This window comes from Salmo trutta, chromosome 30 (assembly GCF_901001165.1).
Source record: "Salmo trutta chromosome 30, fSalTru1.1, whole genome shotgun sequence".
NCBI lineage: Eukaryota > Metazoa > Chordata > Actinopteri > Salmoniformes > Salmonidae > Salmo > Salmo trutta.
Window position 1 is genome coordinate 13,672,819 of NC_042986.1, and position 19,338 is coordinate 13,692,156.

General features: G+C 42.4%; 1 protein-coding gene across 3 annotated transcripts in view; it reads left to right on the forward strand.

Annotated features, from left to right (window-relative positions):
- LOC115168000 (inactive dipeptidyl peptidase 10) overlaps nucleotides 1–19,338 on the forward strand; it is a 39,213-nt gene that overhangs the window by 17,471 nt on the left and 2,404 nt on the right. For 2 of the 3 annotated variants that reach the window (XM_029722831.1, XM_029722833.1), the window contains 17 exons: nucleotides 153–273; nucleotides 805–959; nucleotides 1,087–1,184; nucleotides 1,308–1,431; nucleotides 1,711–1,752; nucleotides 1,882–1,986; nucleotides 2,296–2,387; nucleotides 7,157–7,204; nucleotides 8,184–8,302; nucleotides 8,403–8,450; nucleotides 8,658–8,756; nucleotides 13,662–13,728; nucleotides 14,029–14,223; nucleotides 14,326–14,380; nucleotides 14,529–14,628; nucleotides 14,722–14,780; nucleotides 18,782–18,854. In XM_029722831.1, coding sequence (XP_029578691.1) covers nucleotides 153–273; nucleotides 805–959; nucleotides 1,087–1,184; nucleotides 1,308–1,431; nucleotides 1,711–1,752; nucleotides 1,882–1,986; nucleotides 2,296–2,387; nucleotides 7,157–7,204; nucleotides 8,184–8,302; nucleotides 8,403–8,450; nucleotides 8,658–8,756; nucleotides 13,662–13,728; nucleotides 14,029–14,223; nucleotides 14,326–14,380; nucleotides 14,529–14,628; nucleotides 14,722–14,780; nucleotides 18,782–18,854 — 1,600 coding nt within the window. The remainder of the gene's footprint in view (nucleotides 1–152; nucleotides 274–804; nucleotides 960–1,086; nucleotides 1,185–1,307; nucleotides 1,432–1,710; nucleotides 1,753–1,881; nucleotides 1,987–2,295; nucleotides 2,388–7,156; nucleotides 7,205–8,183; nucleotides 8,303–8,402; nucleotides 8,451–8,657; nucleotides 8,757–13,661; nucleotides 13,729–14,028; nucleotides 14,224–14,325; nucleotides 14,381–14,528; nucleotides 14,629–14,721; nucleotides 14,781–18,781; nucleotides 18,855–19,338) is intronic. The other variant, XM_029722832.1, reaches the window with a different exon arrangement.

Genomic DNA, 19,338 nt, shown 5'->3' on the forward strand with positions numbered 1-19,338 from the left:
CAGTGGCAAGCTGAGATGTATTGGCCTCTAACTTGGCTGGCTGATGCATTCCCACTTGGAATCAATAGGACATTTGATTCAGCCGGCCAACACCGAGCTCTCTATCTGCTTGCTCTGATAATGCATTAGTACTGTCTCTCTGTTGCTGCCAGGCCTATGTGTTTGAAGGAGATATCTACTACCAGCCAGCCATGACCAGTAAGCCCCTACGCCTCACATCCACAGGCAGAGAGGGTCTGGTGGTCAACGGTCTATCCGACTGGATGTATGAAGGTAAGAGATACTGCAGCTACATCGACTAACACCTCAAAGGAAAACTACTCCGTGGTCAGCACTCAAGTTTTTAAGATATGTAACTGTCAAAAAACACAAATCATCCCTGTATGATGCATTTTGCATCCTATGATGCTGCGTTTTGCATCATATGATGCAACATGCTGAGATGATTTCTGTATTTTGAAAGTCGCATATCTTGACAACTCGAGTGCTGACCATCAAAACATTTCGGGACTATGTCAACAATGGAGTAATGAAACAAAGACCAAAATATTGTTTTTGGGTGGAGTTTTCCTTTAACCTATCTCTATCATAGCCATGGATTGCCAACTGTTCCAAAATTGACAACTGTTTGCAAAATGAGGTTTGTCATTTTGAAAACTGTTCACTGAGATGTATGGTATTGCAGATAATATATGACTTTGATACATTGTTTTGCACTATTGGCAATGTGTAACAATTGGACTTCCATGAGTAACAAATGTGTATTGAAACTGATTGCTTTGTTCTCTTGTAAAATGTTTACAGAGGAAGTGCTCTTGACTTACTCTGCCCACTGGTGGTCCAAAGATGGCGCTCGCTTGGCATACTTCACCATCAACAACTCTGCCACACCCTTAATGGAGATACCTTACTTCCTGGGTGGAGTCTATCCCTCCAATGTTTTCTTTCCTTACCCTAAGGTAAACACTGATTTTAAAATATATAAATTAACCAATAATTGCATGTGTAAAAGCTCCAAGACTGTCATGTCATCTAACTAATGTGATACTAATGTAATAGTCTGAATCTGTGTATCTATGTGGATAGGCAGGCTCCACTATCCCCACAGTCAGCCTGTTTGTGGTGAATCTCTATGGTCCAGCTCACACTCTAGAGATGATCCCTCCAGACTCTCTCAGGGCCAGGTACCATCTCCAAAATATAACTTCATACTGTAGCTCAACTAAGGACTAATGTTGTTAATGTTTATATTTTACTGTCCAAGAAACGTTCTTTTCCTGTATTTCTTTCTTCAAACGTCTCCCTAGAGACAGCTACATCTCCATGGTGAAGTGGATCAGCAGCACTCGTCTGGTGGTGCGTTGGTTGAACCGGGCCCAGAACCAATCAGAGCTCTGTGTGTGTGAGGCTACCACAGGGGCATGTTCAGAGGTGAGAGGTCAAAGGTCACTTCAAAGGTCTCCTCGCTCTGCTGCCATGCATTACTTTTATAGCATTTTCATCTCCTTTACACTCTGGCGGGTTTGGATTGATTTTCGTAAGCCACCATATCTCTTCCTTCCAGCTTAAATAAGGTAAATTACACTGCCTGTGATGAATTTCCAATGATCCGCTGCAGCATTTCTCTGCCATCTCTCTCCAACCAGTCCTTATGGATTCATTACAATAATAATGTTGGCTGCTTAATTATGTTGATACATTTCTTTACAGAAACACACAATGGTCATGGACTTAATGCAAAACCAACGACAGGTAGGCGTCACTCATTTCCCACAATCTGCTACTCATTGAAACTGGTATGCTGACACAGTCTCAATCGACCCGCCTGTGATATTTCCTGGATTGTTATTGTTGACCATGCCTGTCTCATTTGTCCAACAGGAGGTGCCATTGTTTTCATCCGATGGCTCTTGGTTTTATTTGACACTGCCAGCCAAGCAGGGTGCCCGAGGGGAGTTCCGCCACATTGCCAGTCTCCCTGCGCAGGTCAGTGTGAGGGCAATAAAGTTTTATACCCCTGTGTCATCCTCCAATGGTTTAACGTCAGACTGATTGTTAAGCCTTCAACAGGGTGACATACAACAGTATGTGATTATACAGATTTTAATAGCAGGGAACTGAAGTCTTGTCTAGGCAGGGATTATTTTAGGTATCTGTGACTGTGTATCTGAATTGTATGTGTCTGAATAACTACATTTCGGTGACAATGTTATTCTCTGCATCTCCTCTCCACTGGCAGTCTGTCTGTTTCTGTATTCATCATCCTCTCTTTCTCTCTCCTTCAATGTGACACAGCCTGCCATCCCCTCTGTCCCTCCTCGCTTTCTGACGTCCGGAAATTGGGATGTCACTGTGCTGTGTGCCCTGGACGAGGACAACGGGAAAATGTATGTGAGAGCCTCTGTGTGTGATGCTACATAGCATAACATGTACAGTTGAAGTCAGACGTTTATATACACCTTAGCCAAATAAATTTAAACTCAGTTTTTCACAATTCCTGACATTTAATCCTAGTAAAAATTCCCAGTTAGGATCACCACTTTATTTTAAGAAGGTGAAATGTCAGAATAATAGTAGAGAGAATGATTTATTTCAGCTTTTATTTCTTTCATCACATTCCCAGTGGGTCAGAAGTTTACATACACTCAATTAGTATTTGGTAGCATTGCCTTTAAATTGTTTAATTTGGGTCAAACGTTTCGGGTAGCATTCCACAAGCTTCCCACAATAAATTGGGTGAATTTCGGCCCATTCCTCCTGACAGAGCTGGTGTAACTGAGTCAGGTTTGTAGACCTCCTTGCTCGCACGTGCTTTTTCAGTTCTGCCCACATATTTTCTATGGGATTGAGGTCAGGGCTTTGTGATGGCCTCTCCAATACCTTGACTTTGTTGTCCTTAAGGTCATTGTCCATTTGAAGACCCATTTGCGACCAAGCAGTAACTTCCTGACTGATGTCTTGAGATGTTGCTTCAATATATCCACCTAATTTTACTTCCTGATGATGCCATCTATTTTATGAACTGCATCAATCCCTCCTGCAGCATAGCACCCCCACAGCATGATGCAGCCACCCACCCATGCTTCACGGTTGGGATGGTGTTCTTCTGGTTGCAAGCCTCCCCCCTTTCCCTCCAAACAGAACGATGGTCTTTATGACCAAAACGTTCTATTTTTGTTTCAAAACATTTCTCCAAAAAGTACAATCTTTGTCCCCATGTGCAGTTGCAAACCGTAGTATGGCTTTTTTATGGTGGTTTTGGAGCAGTGGCTTCTTCCTTGCTGAGCGGCCTTTCAGGTTATGTCGATATAGGACTCGTTTTACTGTGGATATAGATACTTTTGTACCTGTTTCCTCCAGCATCTTCACAGGGTCCTTTGCTGTTGTTCTGGGATTGATTTGCACTTTTCGCTCCAAAGTACGTTCATCTCTAGGAGACAGAACGCGTCTCCTTCCTGAGCGGTATGATGGCTACGTGGTCCCATGGTGTTTATACTTGCGTACTATTGTTTGTACAGATGAACGTGGTACCTTCAGGCGTTTGGAAATTGCTCCCAAGGATGAACCAGACTTGTGGAGGTCTACAATTATTATTCTGAGGTCTTGGCTGATTTCTTTTGATTTTCCCATGATGTCAAGCAAAGAGGCACTGAGTTTGAAGGTAGGCCTTGAAATACATCCACAGGTACACCGCCAATTGACTCAAATTATGTCAATTAGCCTATCAGAAGCTTCAAAAGCCATGATGTCATTTTCTGGAATATTCCAAGCTGTTTAAAGGCACAGTCAACTTAGTGTATATAAACTTCTGACCCACTGGAATTGTGATACAATTAATTACAAGTGAAATAATCTGTCTGTAAACAATTGTTGGAAAAATTAGTTGTGTCATGCACAAAGTAGATGTCCTAACCGACTTGCCAAAACGATAGTTTTGTTAACAAGAAATGTGTGGAGTGGTTGAAAAACGAGTTTTAATGACTTCAACCTAAGTGTATGTAAACTTCTGACTTCAACTGTATGTGAGAGCCTCTGCAATTTGATGCTAGAATCAACCCACATCTATTTAACATTTTATACAGGCATAGGTAAAGGCTGGGGCAAAGTATTTCATTCTGAGAAATTATCATTAAAACGATATGGGCTTATATTTATTTGCTTTACATGATTAGAAGTGAGAAGTAGGCATGGTTGGGGAGTAACTGATTACATGTTGTTAGTTACATGTAATCTTATTTTTTATGTAACTAATCAGTTACATTACAAGCAAACCTATTTTTATGAGATTACATATACTTTTGAAAAACTAGATGATTACTTGGATTACTTTTAAACTCAGAAAGGATGTTTGCTAAAAAAAAATACATTCTGACACCTTTCTGTTTTCTCAATGACATTCAATTCAGCATTGTGGTCAGCGAGTCTGAGACCACTATAATACACCAAATGTGTTTGATAGATCCTTTTTGTCTTCTTCTAATGCCTCTTACGGGGAAAGTAATCAAAAAAGTAACTGAAAGTACTTTTGGTAATCCAAAAGTTACATCACTGATAAAAAGGTTGTTCAGGTAACTAACTAGTGACTGTAATAGATTACATTTAGAAAGTAGCTTACCCAACCCTGCAAGTAGGCTACTGTTGTAGAACGATGATTAGGACAGAAAAACACATACGGGTATTATTGCCCTTTTAAAGAACTAGCCCATGATCCCTAAAAGTGAATGGATCTAAGTTAAAGAGAACATGTAGTATTCACTTAAAACAGATCTGGCTTTGTTTTCGCTCAGATCAAGTCAGCTGAAACTGAACAAGACAGGATTAGATGGTCTTCGACTGAGCGGTCCACTGTTTTATTCTGTCAGTACCAGGCTCGGGGCACAAGTCCTTTATGCTTAGACAAATTGAGGTGTAGTGTGTGTGCGTGTGCATGTGTGTGTGCTTGCATCATCCTCATAGAGCATGATGGGAACCGGAAGGTGTAGCCAGATGGTTGCACAAAGTCCCAACCCAGCTAGCACATAACGTTCTGAGAACCATTTGTTTCTTAGAGCTTGGCGATAGCGTGATTGTCCTATGGTTGTTTAGCATACAACCTAACCACAACTTTCTGGGAATGGTGCAGAATAGTTGCTTGGCTGTAGAACATTTTCTGCACATTTAATGAACTTGAGATTTTGGTATTTCATTTACTTTAACAGAATGTTTCTTAAAAGTTCAAACATGATTAGATTTAATTTCAATTTTGGTAATGTTCTACGAACGTTCTCCAACTGGTTTGACATTGGGAATGTTCTCAAATAGTTAATGGAACGTTAAGAAACAATATTCTTGTGTGGGAATTTCAGTATTTCAGCATAATGTTTCCTACAGATTTCCTCATGTTCTCAAATTGTTCTGAGAACGTTATACAGTCTGTTAATGTAAAAATATATATATATACAAATATATATATATATATATATATATATATATATATATATATATATATTCATTCACATTTATAAACAAAAAATTCCATTCTCATAACATTAAGAAAACTTTCCATAAAAAACACAAAACTCCAGTAACAATGTTATTTAAAACATACATTCCATTCTCAGCATCAACAAAATTCTATCTTGTTAAGTGTGTTGGCCACGCCCACTAATTGGCCACACCTGATCTTAATGAGATCTTGTTTCCTTTGAAATGGGGTTTGTTTGAATAGACTAAAATGAACAGCTTTGTATGTGTAAAAAAAACATGCGCACTAGCTCCATTCTGGTAACGCAGTGGACTAATTCCATGGATAGAGAACAGAAGATCATAGGTTCAAATTTCACAAACACCATGTCACAATAAAAAATAAATGTATTTGCATGATTAATGCCTAAGGAAATTTATTTCTATGTCAATCAATCAGTCAAATTTATTTATAAAGCCCTTCTTACATCAGCTGATGTCACAAAGTGCTGTACAGAAACCCAGCCTAAAACCCCGAACAGCAAGCAATGCAGGTGTTGAAGCACAGTGGCTAGGAAAATCTCCCTTGAAAGGCCAGAACCTAGGAAGAAACCTAGAGAGGAACCAGGTTATGAGGGGTGGCCAGTCCTCTTCTGGCTGTGCCGGGTGGAGATTATAACAGAACATGGCCAAGATGTTCAAATGTTCAGATATGACCAGCAGGGTCAAATAATAATAATCACAGTGGTTGTCGAGGGTGCAACAGGTCAGCACCTCAAGAGTAAATGTCAGTTGGCTTTTCATAGCCGATTATTCAGAGTATCTCTACCGCTCCTGCTGTCTCTAGAGAGTTGAAAACAGCAGGTCTGGGACAGGTAGCACGTCCGGTGAACAGGTCAGGGTTCCATAGCCGCAGCCAGAACAGTTGAAACTGTAGCAGCAGCATGACCAGGTGGACTGGGGACAGCAAGGAGTCATCAGTCCAGGTAATCCTGAGGCATGGTCCTAGGGCTCAGGTCCTTCGAGAGAGAAATAAATAAATTATGTGTGCTTGGAGTTCAGAAAATTGTATACAAAATAAGCTAGAAGCGTTATTAAAAGTCTTATTGAAATATTCAGTGAAAGTTTTACGGGAGTATTTTGAAAACCACCAAATAACATATAGGAAAACTTTAAGGGAACCAGAGTAAAATGTTCTCAGGACCTCCCTGCAACCTAAAAATATATGTTCCCAGAACAGGATACATTTTCACTTCTGTTTTCAAAATGTTTACAAAACGTTTACTAAACGTTCAGTTTTACCACTCAGGAAACTCATGGCTTCGTTCCCACAACCAATGTGAAACCAAAAACATACCTTCCCACAACTTCCAAGGAACCAAATGTGCTAGCTGGGAATTGCCCATATGGTGGCTGGCAAGGCTGTTTGCCTGCAAGCAAGACACTCATACTGCACAGCATTCATATTCTGTACATTCTGCTGTATAGACAATGGAGTCAAAGTCAGACTCAAATCACTGGGCATGTTCTGTAATTCACATTTATTGAGAGTGTCTGCGAATCAACTGATACCATGAATTTGTTGAGTGAAGCGTGTAAATCATAAATACCAGATGGACTAACAAACCGTATCTCCACATTCAGCGGTCCTGGAAGATGGGAGTTGATTGACTGTTTCATATTGACTGCATCACTATGTCTTCTCTGTTTGCAGCTACTTCCTCAGCACAGAAGAATCCAGACAGAGCAGACACCTGTACAGGTGAGGCCATCCCCTGTCAAAAAGTCAAGTTGGCTTTATATCCTAAATCAAGACGTTTTAGTTATTAAAACATACCCTTGTTTTACGGAATGTAATTTCCGATTTTTAAGACAAAGATATTAGTTTAGCAGCCAACGAAACAAAACTAGTTACATGAAATTCAAGTCAAAGCAATGGTGGCTCAACAACCTTTGGGTTTCATGAGAAGGTGGATGATCAGAGAAGTGAGGTGTGAGCTGAAGGGTTATATAGTGCAGCAGCTGAAGCTGTTCCTCTCCAGTGCACTTTAGGCAGACTGCCCACCTAACACATTTATCAGAGAGGGGACCAAGCCAACTCAGTGGATGGGATGGTGCTGTGGTAGAGAATGCGTCACCAGGACGTAAAGACTGCGTCCCAAATGGCTCCTTATTCCCCATAATAGTGCACTACTTTTGACCAGAGTCCTATGGGCCTTGGTCAAAAGTAGTGCGCTGTATCGGGAATAGGGTGCCATTTGGGACGCAGCCGTAAAGACTGATCCACAACCTGTGATTAATGTGCTCAGCTCCCCAGGTCCATTCACCTTATATGTTATATATAGTTTTTTTATTACTCTGCTTTGGGCCTCGCTAGATGATAGAGCAGAGGGAGAGAAAGGTGTCTGGTTTAAAGTGGATTTTCTGGGGAAGGTGTATGCATTCTTTTTTCGTACCCTTGGAGAGAGATAGTTATTGAGAGGTCTGATATAGAGTTTTTATTAAAAAAGTTGCGTTTATTTTCAACCTTGGAAGAGTCGTATTCTTGTTTGAGAAGTCAGTCGTATTCTTGCTTGAGAAGTCAACTCAGTAATTCATTTTAGCATTTCTATCATTGTATTATTGTTTAATTAAGGTGTAATTTACAACCTTAATAAGATATTGATTGGGACAGCTGAATAGTTTCAGATCCATTAGTTCTTTAAGGTATTTTGTCACTCTGTTGTCTTCCTCTCTCTCAGTGTGGACCTCGAAGGGATCTTTCAACGCCAGTGTCTGACCTGCTACCTTCTAGATGGTTGCAGCTTTTTCAAAGCAGAGTTCAGCCCCAATCAGACATATTTCACACTTTATTGTCTAGGTAGGTGCCCCACACACACAAGCACATCCTCCTGCTTGAATCAAGGATAATCAAATATGTACGTTTTCCTTTTCTTTGTCTTTGATCCTTGTTACTCCAGGTCCCGGAGTCCCCAAGGTGACAGTTCACAGCACTAAGGACCCCTCCAGTGAGTTATACAGTCTGGTTCCTCTGACTAGGCTGCTCCTCTTTTTCTACCATCAGACACTTTTAACAATGGCCAGTAGAGGGCAGTATGTACAAACAAACATAAGCGGTAGTGAACAATTTAAAGCAGTTTCAAACACTGGGTAGGGGGGAGTAGCTGTGAATAGGCTGTATAAATGTCAATATATGTTTGTATGATCTCCTTTAGGATACGTAGTTCTGGAGGACAACACACCTCTCTCTGAGGCCCTATATGGGAAAAGTCTCCCAGAGACTGTCTTCAAGACCCTCGCAGCAGACAACCACGGTAAGCGTGTGATATCACTCTGGGCCCATACTCACTGAGTCTAAAATGATCATTCACATTAACTGACATAACAAAACAGAGCCTGTTTTGGGTTCAAATAGTCACAGAACAGACTGGTTCCACTTATATCAGACCTCTAAATAACAAGCCAAATATAGAAGCATGCCCATCAAGAAAATACTTTCTTTAATTAGCTGATTAGGGCTCCATTGGGAGCGAGAGCCTGATTCATGCTCTCCCTTTGCGGGGAGGACAATGTGTGTGTGTGTTTGTTTGTGTGTGTGTGTGTGTGTGTGTGTGTGTGTGTGTGTGTGTGTGTGTGTGTGTGTGTGTGTGTGTGTGTGTGTGTGTGTGTGTGGTGTGTGTGTGTGTGTGTGTGCGGATGTGTGTGTGTGCGGATGTGTGTGTGTGCTTTTCGTGTGTGTGTGCAAATTGTGTGTGTGTGGGTGTCTGCACTGTACACCTACTCAATGAACTAACTCATTGTTACAATGACACACATGACTCAGGGGAGTTCATTTACTGGTGCTTTAGTTGAGCGCACACAGATTTCAGGGGGAGAATACTGATGAGCTCTGCTACAGTGTACCATAAAACTTCAATTAAACTCCGAGTCTTGAATAGCAGCCTGTCCCTTTTGATTGTCGGGCATCAGCACACATTTCAGCAAATAAACTCTGCGTCTAAATGAATTGTTTACGAGTACCATAAACATTTTACAAAAGAAGATAAAGGAGAGCAACATCATTGCCATGGATGAAACAGCAGTGTGGGAATAAATGTCTTTGGGTGAAGTGAAAGTAGGTAAGGGTTAATGTTGTTAAAACAGAAAATAATTTGATGGTTAAAAATAAAGTAATAGGTACTCACGTTGCACCTAGTGGATGGTATTCAAGGCATCTCCTGACATCCTGGGGACCAGGACAAGCATTGAATACTGAAGTCTATCTGCTGTGATCTTGCTGCAACGACAGGAGGTACAAGGCACGACAAGGTGCAACAAGTGAAAGTGTGATGCGGGAACATGAAATCGGGGGTGAATGACGGGCAGCCTTTGCGAAGTCTGATCTGCGACTGCTATGGGTTTGTTCTGATGTTTATACTGGTCATGCTGGTCACAGTAAACAGTGTCGTAGTCTTTTCAACCTTTTATTGAGCAAAAGCTTGCATTAAGGAAACAGACGCCTGGCTTAAATAGAAGCCTGTCTCTAATAAGCACCAGTTGTGTTCAGTGATTGAAGCAAATAAACGCCCTGGTTATTAGATGACATTTGAACATATATCTCTGTATGCACTACTTGGCCAGAAGTATGTGGACACCTGTTCGTCAAACATCTCATTCCAAAATCATGGGCATTAATATTGACTTGGTTTCCCCTTTGCTGCTATAACAGGTTCCACTCATCTGGGAAGGCTTTTACGAGATGTTGGAACATTGCTGTGGGGACTTGCTTCCATTCAGCCACCAAGAACATTAGTGAGCTTGGGCACTGATGTTGGGCGATTAGGCTTGGCTCGCAGTCGGCATTCCATTTCATCCCAAAGATGTTCAATGAGGTTGAAGTCAGGGCTTTGTGCATGCCAGTCAAGTTTTTCCACACTGATCTCGACAAACCATTTCTGTATGGACCGCGCTTTGTGCACAGGGACATTTTCATGCTGAAACAGGAAAGGGCTTTCCCCAAACTGTTGCCACAAAGTTGGAAACACAGAATTGTCTAGAATCTCATTGAATGCTGTAGCGTTAAGATTTCCCTTCACTGAAACTAAGGGGCCTAGCCCGAACCATGAAAAACAGCCACAGACCGTTAGTCCTACAGTTGGCACTAAGTATTGGGGCAGGTAGCGTTCTCCTGGCATTCGCCAAACCCAGATAAGTCCGTCGGACTGCCAGATGGTGAAGCATGACTCATACAGCTGGCTGTTATACGATGTACCGGCAGGATAGCACAGCAGCGTCTGGTAAGACCAGGGGCGACGGTCTATGTATTTTTGAAAACAACAGCTGGTGCACGATATCTATGGAAGTCTTGAGCCATTGCTCGCCTGAGGTAGAGTTTCTCATGATAAGCTGCAGACCACATTACCAACCGAGAGAGTTTTCATCTATATTCTTTGTAGCTGTTTTCATACCACCACAGTCAGAGGCTGGCACCAAGATAGCATTGAATGAGCTGTATTCCTCCATAAGCAAACAAGAAAACGCTCACCCAGAGGCGGTGCTCCTAGTAGCTGGGGACTTTAATGCAGGGAAACTTAAATCAGTTTGACCTAATTTCTATCTGCATGTTAAATGTGCAACCAGAGGGAAAAGAACTCTGGACCACCTATACTCCACACACAGAGACGCATACAAAGCTCTCCCTTGCCCTCCATTTGGCAAATCTGACCATAATTCTATCCTCCTAATTCCTGTTTACAAGCAAAAATTCAAGCAGGATGTGCAGATGCTAAGATACAGGAATGTTTTGCTAGTACAGACTGGAATATGTTCTGGGATTCCTCCAATGGCATTGAGGAGTACACGACAATCGGTCATTGACTTCATCAGTAAGTGCATCGATGATGCCGTCCCCACAAAGACCATACGTACAGACTCCAAACAGAAACCATGGATTACAGGCAGCATCCGCACTGAGCTAAAGGCTAGAGCTGCTGCTTTCAAGTAGCGGGACTCTAACCTGGACGCTTATAAGAAATCCTGTTATGCCCTTCGACGAACCATCAACAGGCAAAGCGTCAATGCAGGACTAAGATCGAGTCGTACTACACCGGCTCTGATGCTCGTCGGATGTGGCAGGGCCTGCAAACAATTACACACTACAAAGGGAAGCACAGCAGAGAGCTGCCCAGTGACACGAGCTTACCGGATGAGCTAAACTACTTCTATGCTCGCTTTGAGGCAAATAACACTGAAACATGCATGAGAGCACCAGCTGTACCGGAAGACTCTGTGATCACGCTCTCCGCAGCCGATGTGAGTAAGACCTTTAGACAGGTCAACATTCACAAGGCCACAGGGCCAGACGGATTACCAGGACGTGTACTGTGAGCATGCGCTGACCAACTAGCAATTGTCTTCACTGACATTTTCAACCTCTCAATGTCCAAGTCTGTAATACCAACATGTTTTAAGCAGACCACCATTGTGCCTGTGCCCAAGAACACTAAGGTAACCTGCCTAAATGACTACCGACCCATAGCACTCACGTCTGTAGCCATGAAGTGCTTTGAAAGGTTGGTCATGGCTCACCATTATCCCAGAAACCCTAGACCCACTCCACCTTGCAACTGGATCCTGGACTTCCTGACGGGCCGCCCCCAGATGGTAAGGGTAGGTAACAACACATCCGCCACGCTGATCCTCAACACAGGGGCCCCTCAGGAGTGCGTGCTCAGCCCCCTCCTGTACTCCCTGTTCACTCATGACTGCACAGCCAGGCACAACTCCAACACCATCATTAAATTTGCCGATGACACAACATTTGTAGGCCTGATCACCGACAACAATGAGACAGCCTATAGGGAGGAGGTCAGAGACCTGGCAGTGTGGTGCCAGGACAACAACCTACCCCTCAATGTGATCAAGACAAAGGAGAAAGAGGACCGAGCACGCCTCCATTCTCATCGACGGGGCTGCAGTGGAGCAGGTTGAGAGCTTCAAGTTCCTTTGTGTCCACATCACCAACAAACTAACATGGTCCAAGCACACCATGACTGTCGTGAAGCGGGCAGGACAAAACCTATTCCCCCTCAGGGGAGTGAAAAGATTTGGCATGGGTCCTCAGATCCTCATAAGGTTCTACAGCTGCACCATTGAGAGCATCCTGACTGGTTGCATCACTGCCTGGTATGGCAACTGCTCGGCCTCCGACCGCAAGGCACTACAGAGGGTAGTGCGAATGGCCCAGTACATCACTGGGGCCAAGCTTCCTGCCATCCAGGACCTCTATACCAGGCGGTGTCAGAGGAAGGCCCTGAAAATTGTCAAAGACTCCAGCCACCCTAGTCATAGACTGTTCTCTCTGCTACCACACGGCAAGCGGTACCGGAGTGCCAAGTCTAGGTCCAAGAGGCTTCTAAACAGCTTCTACCCCAAGTCATAAGACTCCTGAACATCTAGTCAAACTGTGCTACCCAGACTATTCAGGGTACTATTTAATGAAGCTGCCAGTTGAGGACTTGTGAGGTGTCTATTTCTCAAATTATACACTCTAATGTACTTGTTCTCATGCACAGTTGTGCACCGGGGCCTCCCACTCCTCTTTCTGTTCTGGTTAGAGCCTGTTTGCGCTGTTCTGTGAAGGGAGTAGTACACAGCGTTGTACGACATCTTCAGTTTCTTGGCAATTTCTCGCATGGAATAGCCTTCATTTCTCAGAACAAGAATAGACTGACGAGTTTCAGAAGAAAGTTCTTTGTTTCTGGCCATTTTGAGCCTGTAATCGAACCCACAAATGCTGATGCTCCAGATACTCAACTAGTCTAAAGAAGGACAGTTTTAATTGCTTCTTTAATCAGGACAACAGTTTTCAGCTGTGCTAACATAATTGCAAAAGGTTTTTCTAATGATCAATTAGCCTTTTAAAATTATAAACTTGGATTAGCTAACACAATGTGCCATTAGAACACAGGAGTGATGGTTGCTGAAAATGGCCTCTGATTGCCTATGTAGATATTCCATTAAAAAAAGCAGCTGTTTCCAGCTACAATAGTCATTTACAACATTAAGTCTACACCCTATTTCTGATAAGTTTGATGTTATTTTAATGGAATAAAAATGTGCTTTTCTTTCAAAAACCAGGAAATTTCCAATACCCCAAGCTTTTGATTGGTAGCGTATGTATATATAGTATATCTCAGCTGAGACTGAGTGTGGGCCCACCTTTGTTTGTTTTCATTTAGATCTGCACCTGAAGCTGTCTATGCCCCAGAGGTATGAGGCCAAGCTTCTCCCTCTCCTCATCATTGTGTAAGTTAGTATGCATTATATATTAAGCTCATCAATGGTGTTATAACGTGCTAATGACATTGTATTAAGCCTCATAACATGAGCCAATATCAAGGATTCACTTTTACAGTTTTACGGCCTATTACGTAACTTTGAACAGACATTGATTTCCCCATTGTTGACCAACAGTCTAAACCACAAATTCACTTGTTTGGCTTCCACATCCCATTTACAATCTTTAACACCTGACCTTTGCTCAGTCTTTCCAAATGTACATTTTTGTCCAAACCAGCTCACCCTGTTCCTCTTGTTGTCACGCAGGGATGGAGTTCCAGGCAGTCAGTCGGTGACGGAGGAGTTTGCTATGGGATGGCCTGAGGTGCTTGCTAGTACTCATGACGTGGCGTTAGCCTGGGTGGATGGAAGGAGTGGCGTCGGCTGGGGACAGAAGATCAGTAGTGTGGATCCCCGCAAACTCAGCTCCCTCAGAGTCAAAGATCAACTAGGAGTCGTGGAGTTAGTTTCTAACCTACAATGTTATGGGCCATGATTACATATACTAAAAATGGTTCCATAATGTATATATTAACTATGATGTATTTTGTTTGGCCCCCACAGGTGGTTGATGCAATTGCCTTACATTGATGATCGGCGGATTGCCCTGTATGGCAAGGTTACTTTGTTTACTAAGAAAACATTTAAACAATATTATTTGGTCATCTGACCAGGTGCACACATCAGTTCCATATACTGTACATAATGTTGCAAAAGCATTAATCATAAGTATTTTTGTTTTATGTTGCTCATGTTATTCTCTACAGGCATTTGGTGGTTATTTATCCCTCAAGATGCTAGCTGCAACTGACCAGCTGTTTAAATGTGCAGTCGCTGTTGCTCCCATAACAGACTTCAAACTCTACAGTGAGTGAAGACCATATCATTTTTACAATAGTGTCAAACTTACTAGCACAGAACAGCCATTAATTCTTAGCACAATTGTTCTACCATTTATAGGTGCTGCCTTTTCAGAGAGGTATCTAGGTCCCCCAGCTAAGGAGGAGCACACATACTTGGTGAGGATCATCTTTACCCACAAACACCAATATGCTTACTTTTTATTAAATAACATTTGACCTTTATTTAACTAGGCAAGTCAGTTCAGAACAAATTCTTATTTACAATGACGGCCAAACCTGGACAGCGCTGGGTTAATTTTGCACCGCCCTATGGGACTCCCAATCACGGCCGGATGTGATACAACCTTACTTACAAACCCTTAACCAACAATGCAGTTTTAAGAAAATAGAGTTAAGAAAATATTTACGAAATAAAAAGTAACACAATAAAATAACAATAATGAGGCTATATACAGGGGGTACCGGTACCGAGTCAATGTGCGGGGGTACAGGTTAGTCGAGGTAATTTGTACATGTAGGTAGGGGTAAAGTGACTATGCATAGATAATAAACAGCGAGTATCAGCAGTGTAAAAACTCCCAAGTTTTTACACTGCTGGGGGCTCCCGAGTGGCGCAGCGCTCTAAGGTACTGCATCTCAATGCTAGAGGCGTCACTACAGACCCTGGTTCGATTCCAGGCTGTATCACAAACCACTGTAATTGGGAGACCCATAGGATGGCGCACAATTTGCCCAGCGTCGTCCGGGTTAGGGTTTGGCCGGAGTAGGCCGTCATTGTAAATAAGAATTTGTTCTAAACTGACTTGCCTTTTTAAATATAAAAATAACAAAATAACAAAGGGGGGGGGGGGTGTCAATGCAAATAGTTTGGGTGGCCATTTGATTAATTGTTCAATCAATCAATCAAATGTATTTTTAAAGCCCTTTTTACATCAGCCGATGTCACAAAGTGCTATACAGAAACCTGGCCTAAAACCCCAAACAGCAAGCAATGCAGATGTAGAAGTACAGTGGCTAGAAAAGCTCCCTAGAAAGGCAGGAACCTAGGAAGAAACCTAGAGAGGAACCAGACTCGGAGGGGTGGCCAGTCCTCTTCTGGCTGTGCCGGGTGGAGATCATAACAGTACATGGCCAAGATGTTCAAACGTTCATAGATGACCAGCAGGGTCAAATAATAATAATCACAGTGGTTGTCGAGGGTGCAACAGGTCAGCACCTCAGGAGTAAATGTCAGTTGGCTTTTCATAGCCGATCATTCAGCGTTAGAGACAGCAGGTGCGGTAGAGAGAGAGAGTTGAAAACAGCAGGTCCGGGACAAGGTAGCACGTCCGGTGAACAGGTCAGGGTTCCATAGCCACAGGCAAAACAGTTGAAACTGGAGCAGCAGCAGGTGGACTGGGGTGGACTCGGGACAGCAGGTGGACTGGGGACAGCAAGGAGTCATCAGGCCAGGTAGTCCTGAGGCATGGTCCTAGGGCTCAGGTCCTCCGAGAGAAAAGAGAGAGAGAGTTAGAGGGAGCATACTTAAATTCACACAGGACACCGGATAAGACAGCAGAGACAGCAAGGGCGGTTCGTCGCTCCAGTGCCATTCCGTTCCAGAGTAACACCGAGGTCTTTCACAGTTTTATTTGAGATGACTGTACAACCTTCAAGATACATTTTCAGATCCAATAGAAGATCTTTGTTTCTTGGGACCTAGAACTAGCATCTCTGTTTTGTCCAAGTTTAAAAGTAAATAATTTGCTGCCATCCACTTCTTTATGTCTGAAACACAGGCTTCAGAGAAGGCAATTTTGGGGCTTCACCATGTTTCATCAAAATGTACAGCTGTGTATCGTCCGCATAGCAGTGAAAGTTAACATTATGTTTCCAAATGACATCACCAAGAGGTAAAATGTATAGCGAAAACAATAGTGGTCCTAAAACGGAACCTTGAGGAACACCGAAATTTGCAGTTGATTTGTCTGAGGACAAACCATCCACAGAGACAAACTGATATCTTTCCGACAGATAAGATCTAAACCAGGCCAGAACTTGTCCGTGTAGACCAATTTGGGTTTCCAATTTTTCCAAAAGGATGTGGTGATCGATGGAATCAAAAGAAGCACTAAGGTCTAGGGGCACGAGGACAGATGCAGAGCCTTGGTCTTAAAAGGTAATTTAAATTTAAATTAAAAAGTAATTTACCACCTTCACGAGTGCAGTCTCTGCTATGATGGGGTTTAAAACCAGACTGAAGCGTTTCGTATACATTGTTTGTCTTCAGGAAGGCAGTGAGTTTCTACAGCTTTTTCTAAAAATGTTGAGAGGAATGGGAGATTCGATATAGGCCGATAGTTTTTTTATATTTTCTGGGTCAAGGTTTGGCTTTTCAAGAGGCTTTATTACTGCCACTTTTACTGAGTTTGGTACACATTCGGTGGATAGTGAGGCGTTTTTTATGTTCAACATAGGCGGGCCAAGCACAGGAAGCAGCTCTTTCAGTGGTTTAGTTGGAATAGGGTCCAGTATGCAGCTTGAAGGTTTAGAGGCCATGACTATTTTCATCAATGTGTCAAGAGAAAGTATTAAAAAATGTGAGTGTCTCCCTTGATCCTAGGTCCTGGCAGTGTTGTGCAGACTCAGGACAACTGAGCTTTGGAGAAATACGCAGATTTATTAAAGAGGAGTCCATAATTTGCTTTCTAATGATCATGATCTTTTCGTCAAAGAATTTCATTAATTTATCACTGCTGAAGTGAAAGCCATCCTCTCTTGGGGAATGCTGCTTTTTAGTTAGCTTTGCGACAGTATCAAAAAGAAATGTTGGATTGTTCTTATTCTCCTCAATTAAGTTGAAGAATTAGGATGATCGAGCAGCAATGAGGGCTCTTCAATACTGCACGGTACTGTCTTTCCAAGCTAATCGAAAGACTTCCAGTTTGGTGTAGCGCCGTTTCCGTTCCAATTTTCTGGAAGCTTGCTTCAGGGCTCGATATTTTCTGTATACCTGGGAGCTATTTCTTATGACAAATGTTTTTTGTTTTTAGGGTTGCGACTGTATCTAGGGTATTACTCAAGGTTAAATTGAGTTCTTCAGTTAGGTGGTTAACCGATTTTTGTCATCTGACGTCCTTGGGTAGATGGAGGGAGTCTGGAAGGGCATCTAGGAATCTTTGGGTTGTCCGAGAATTTATTGCATGGCTTTTGATGATCCTTGGTTGGGGTCTGAGCAGATTGTTTGTTGCGATTGCAAACGTAATAAAATGGTGGTCTGATAGTCCAGGATTTTGAGGGAAAACATTTAGATCCACAATATTTATTCCACGGGACAAAACTAGGTCCAGAGTATGACTGTGGCAGTGAGTAGGTCTGGAGACATGTTGGACAAAACCCACTGAGTCGATGATGGCTCCGAAAGCTTTTTGGAGTGGGTCTGTGGACTTTTCCATGTGAATATTAAAGTCACCAAAAATTTGAATATTATCTGCCATGACTACAAGGTCCAATAGGAATTCAGGGAACTCAGTGAGGAACGTTGTATAAGGCCCAGGAGGCCTGTAAACAGTAGCTATAAAAAGTGATTGAGTAGGCTGCATAGATTTCATGACTAGAAGCTCAAAAGACAAAAATGCAGTAATTTTTCTGTTGGTAAATTGAAATTTACTATCGTAAATGTTAGCAACACCACCAACTTTGGGGGATGCGCGGGGGACATGGTCACTAGTGTAACCAGGAGGAGAGGCATAAATTTAACACAGTAAATTCATCAGGCTTAAGCCATGTTTCAGTCAGGCCAATCACATCAAGATTATGATCAGTGATTAGTTAATTGACTATAACTGCCTTGGAAGTCAGGGATCTAACATTAAGAAGCCCTATTTTGAGATGTGAGATATCACAATCTCTTTCATAAATGGCAGGAATGGAGGAGGTCTTTATTCCAGTGAGATTGCTAGAGCGAACACCCTGATGAAGGCCATATAGCCGAAACGCGTCGTTTTTTTATAAACATTGTTTCTATTGAACATGCCATACTAATAAAGGCATTTTAATCAATTATATGAAGAGTGCCTTGGTCCTCCTTTCTTTGTGAATGAGGGTGTGTTCGGCCCTCTGTTATGATATCTATTATATGTTATAATGTCCTTCCTGTCTCTGTTTTGACCCCTCAGACGGCCTCTGTATTGGAAGATGCTCATAAGCTTAAAGATGAGAACTTCCTCTTACTACATGGGACTGCAGACGGTGAGATTTTGCTTTGCTTTTAACATCTACAGTGGGGGGGAAAAGTATTTGATCCCCTGCTGATTTTCTTTGTTTGCCCACTTACAAAGAAATGATCAGTCCATCATTTTAATAGTAGGTTTATTTGAACAGTGAGAGACAAAAAATCCAGAAAAATGCATGTCAAAAATGTTATAAAATTATTTGCATTTTAATGAGGTAAATAAGTATTTGACCCCTCTGCAAAACATGACTTAGTACTTGGTGGCAAAACCCTTGTTGGCAATCACAGAGATCAGACGTTTCTTGTAGTTGGCCACCAGGTTTGCACACATCTCAGGAGGGATTTTGTCCCACTCCTCTTTGCAGATCTTCTCCAAGTCATTAAGGTTTCGAGGCTGACGTTTGGCAACTCGAACCTTCAGCTCCCTCCACAGATTTTCTATGGGATTAAGGTCTGGAGACTGGCTAGGCCACTCCAGGACCTTAATGTGCTTCTTCTTGA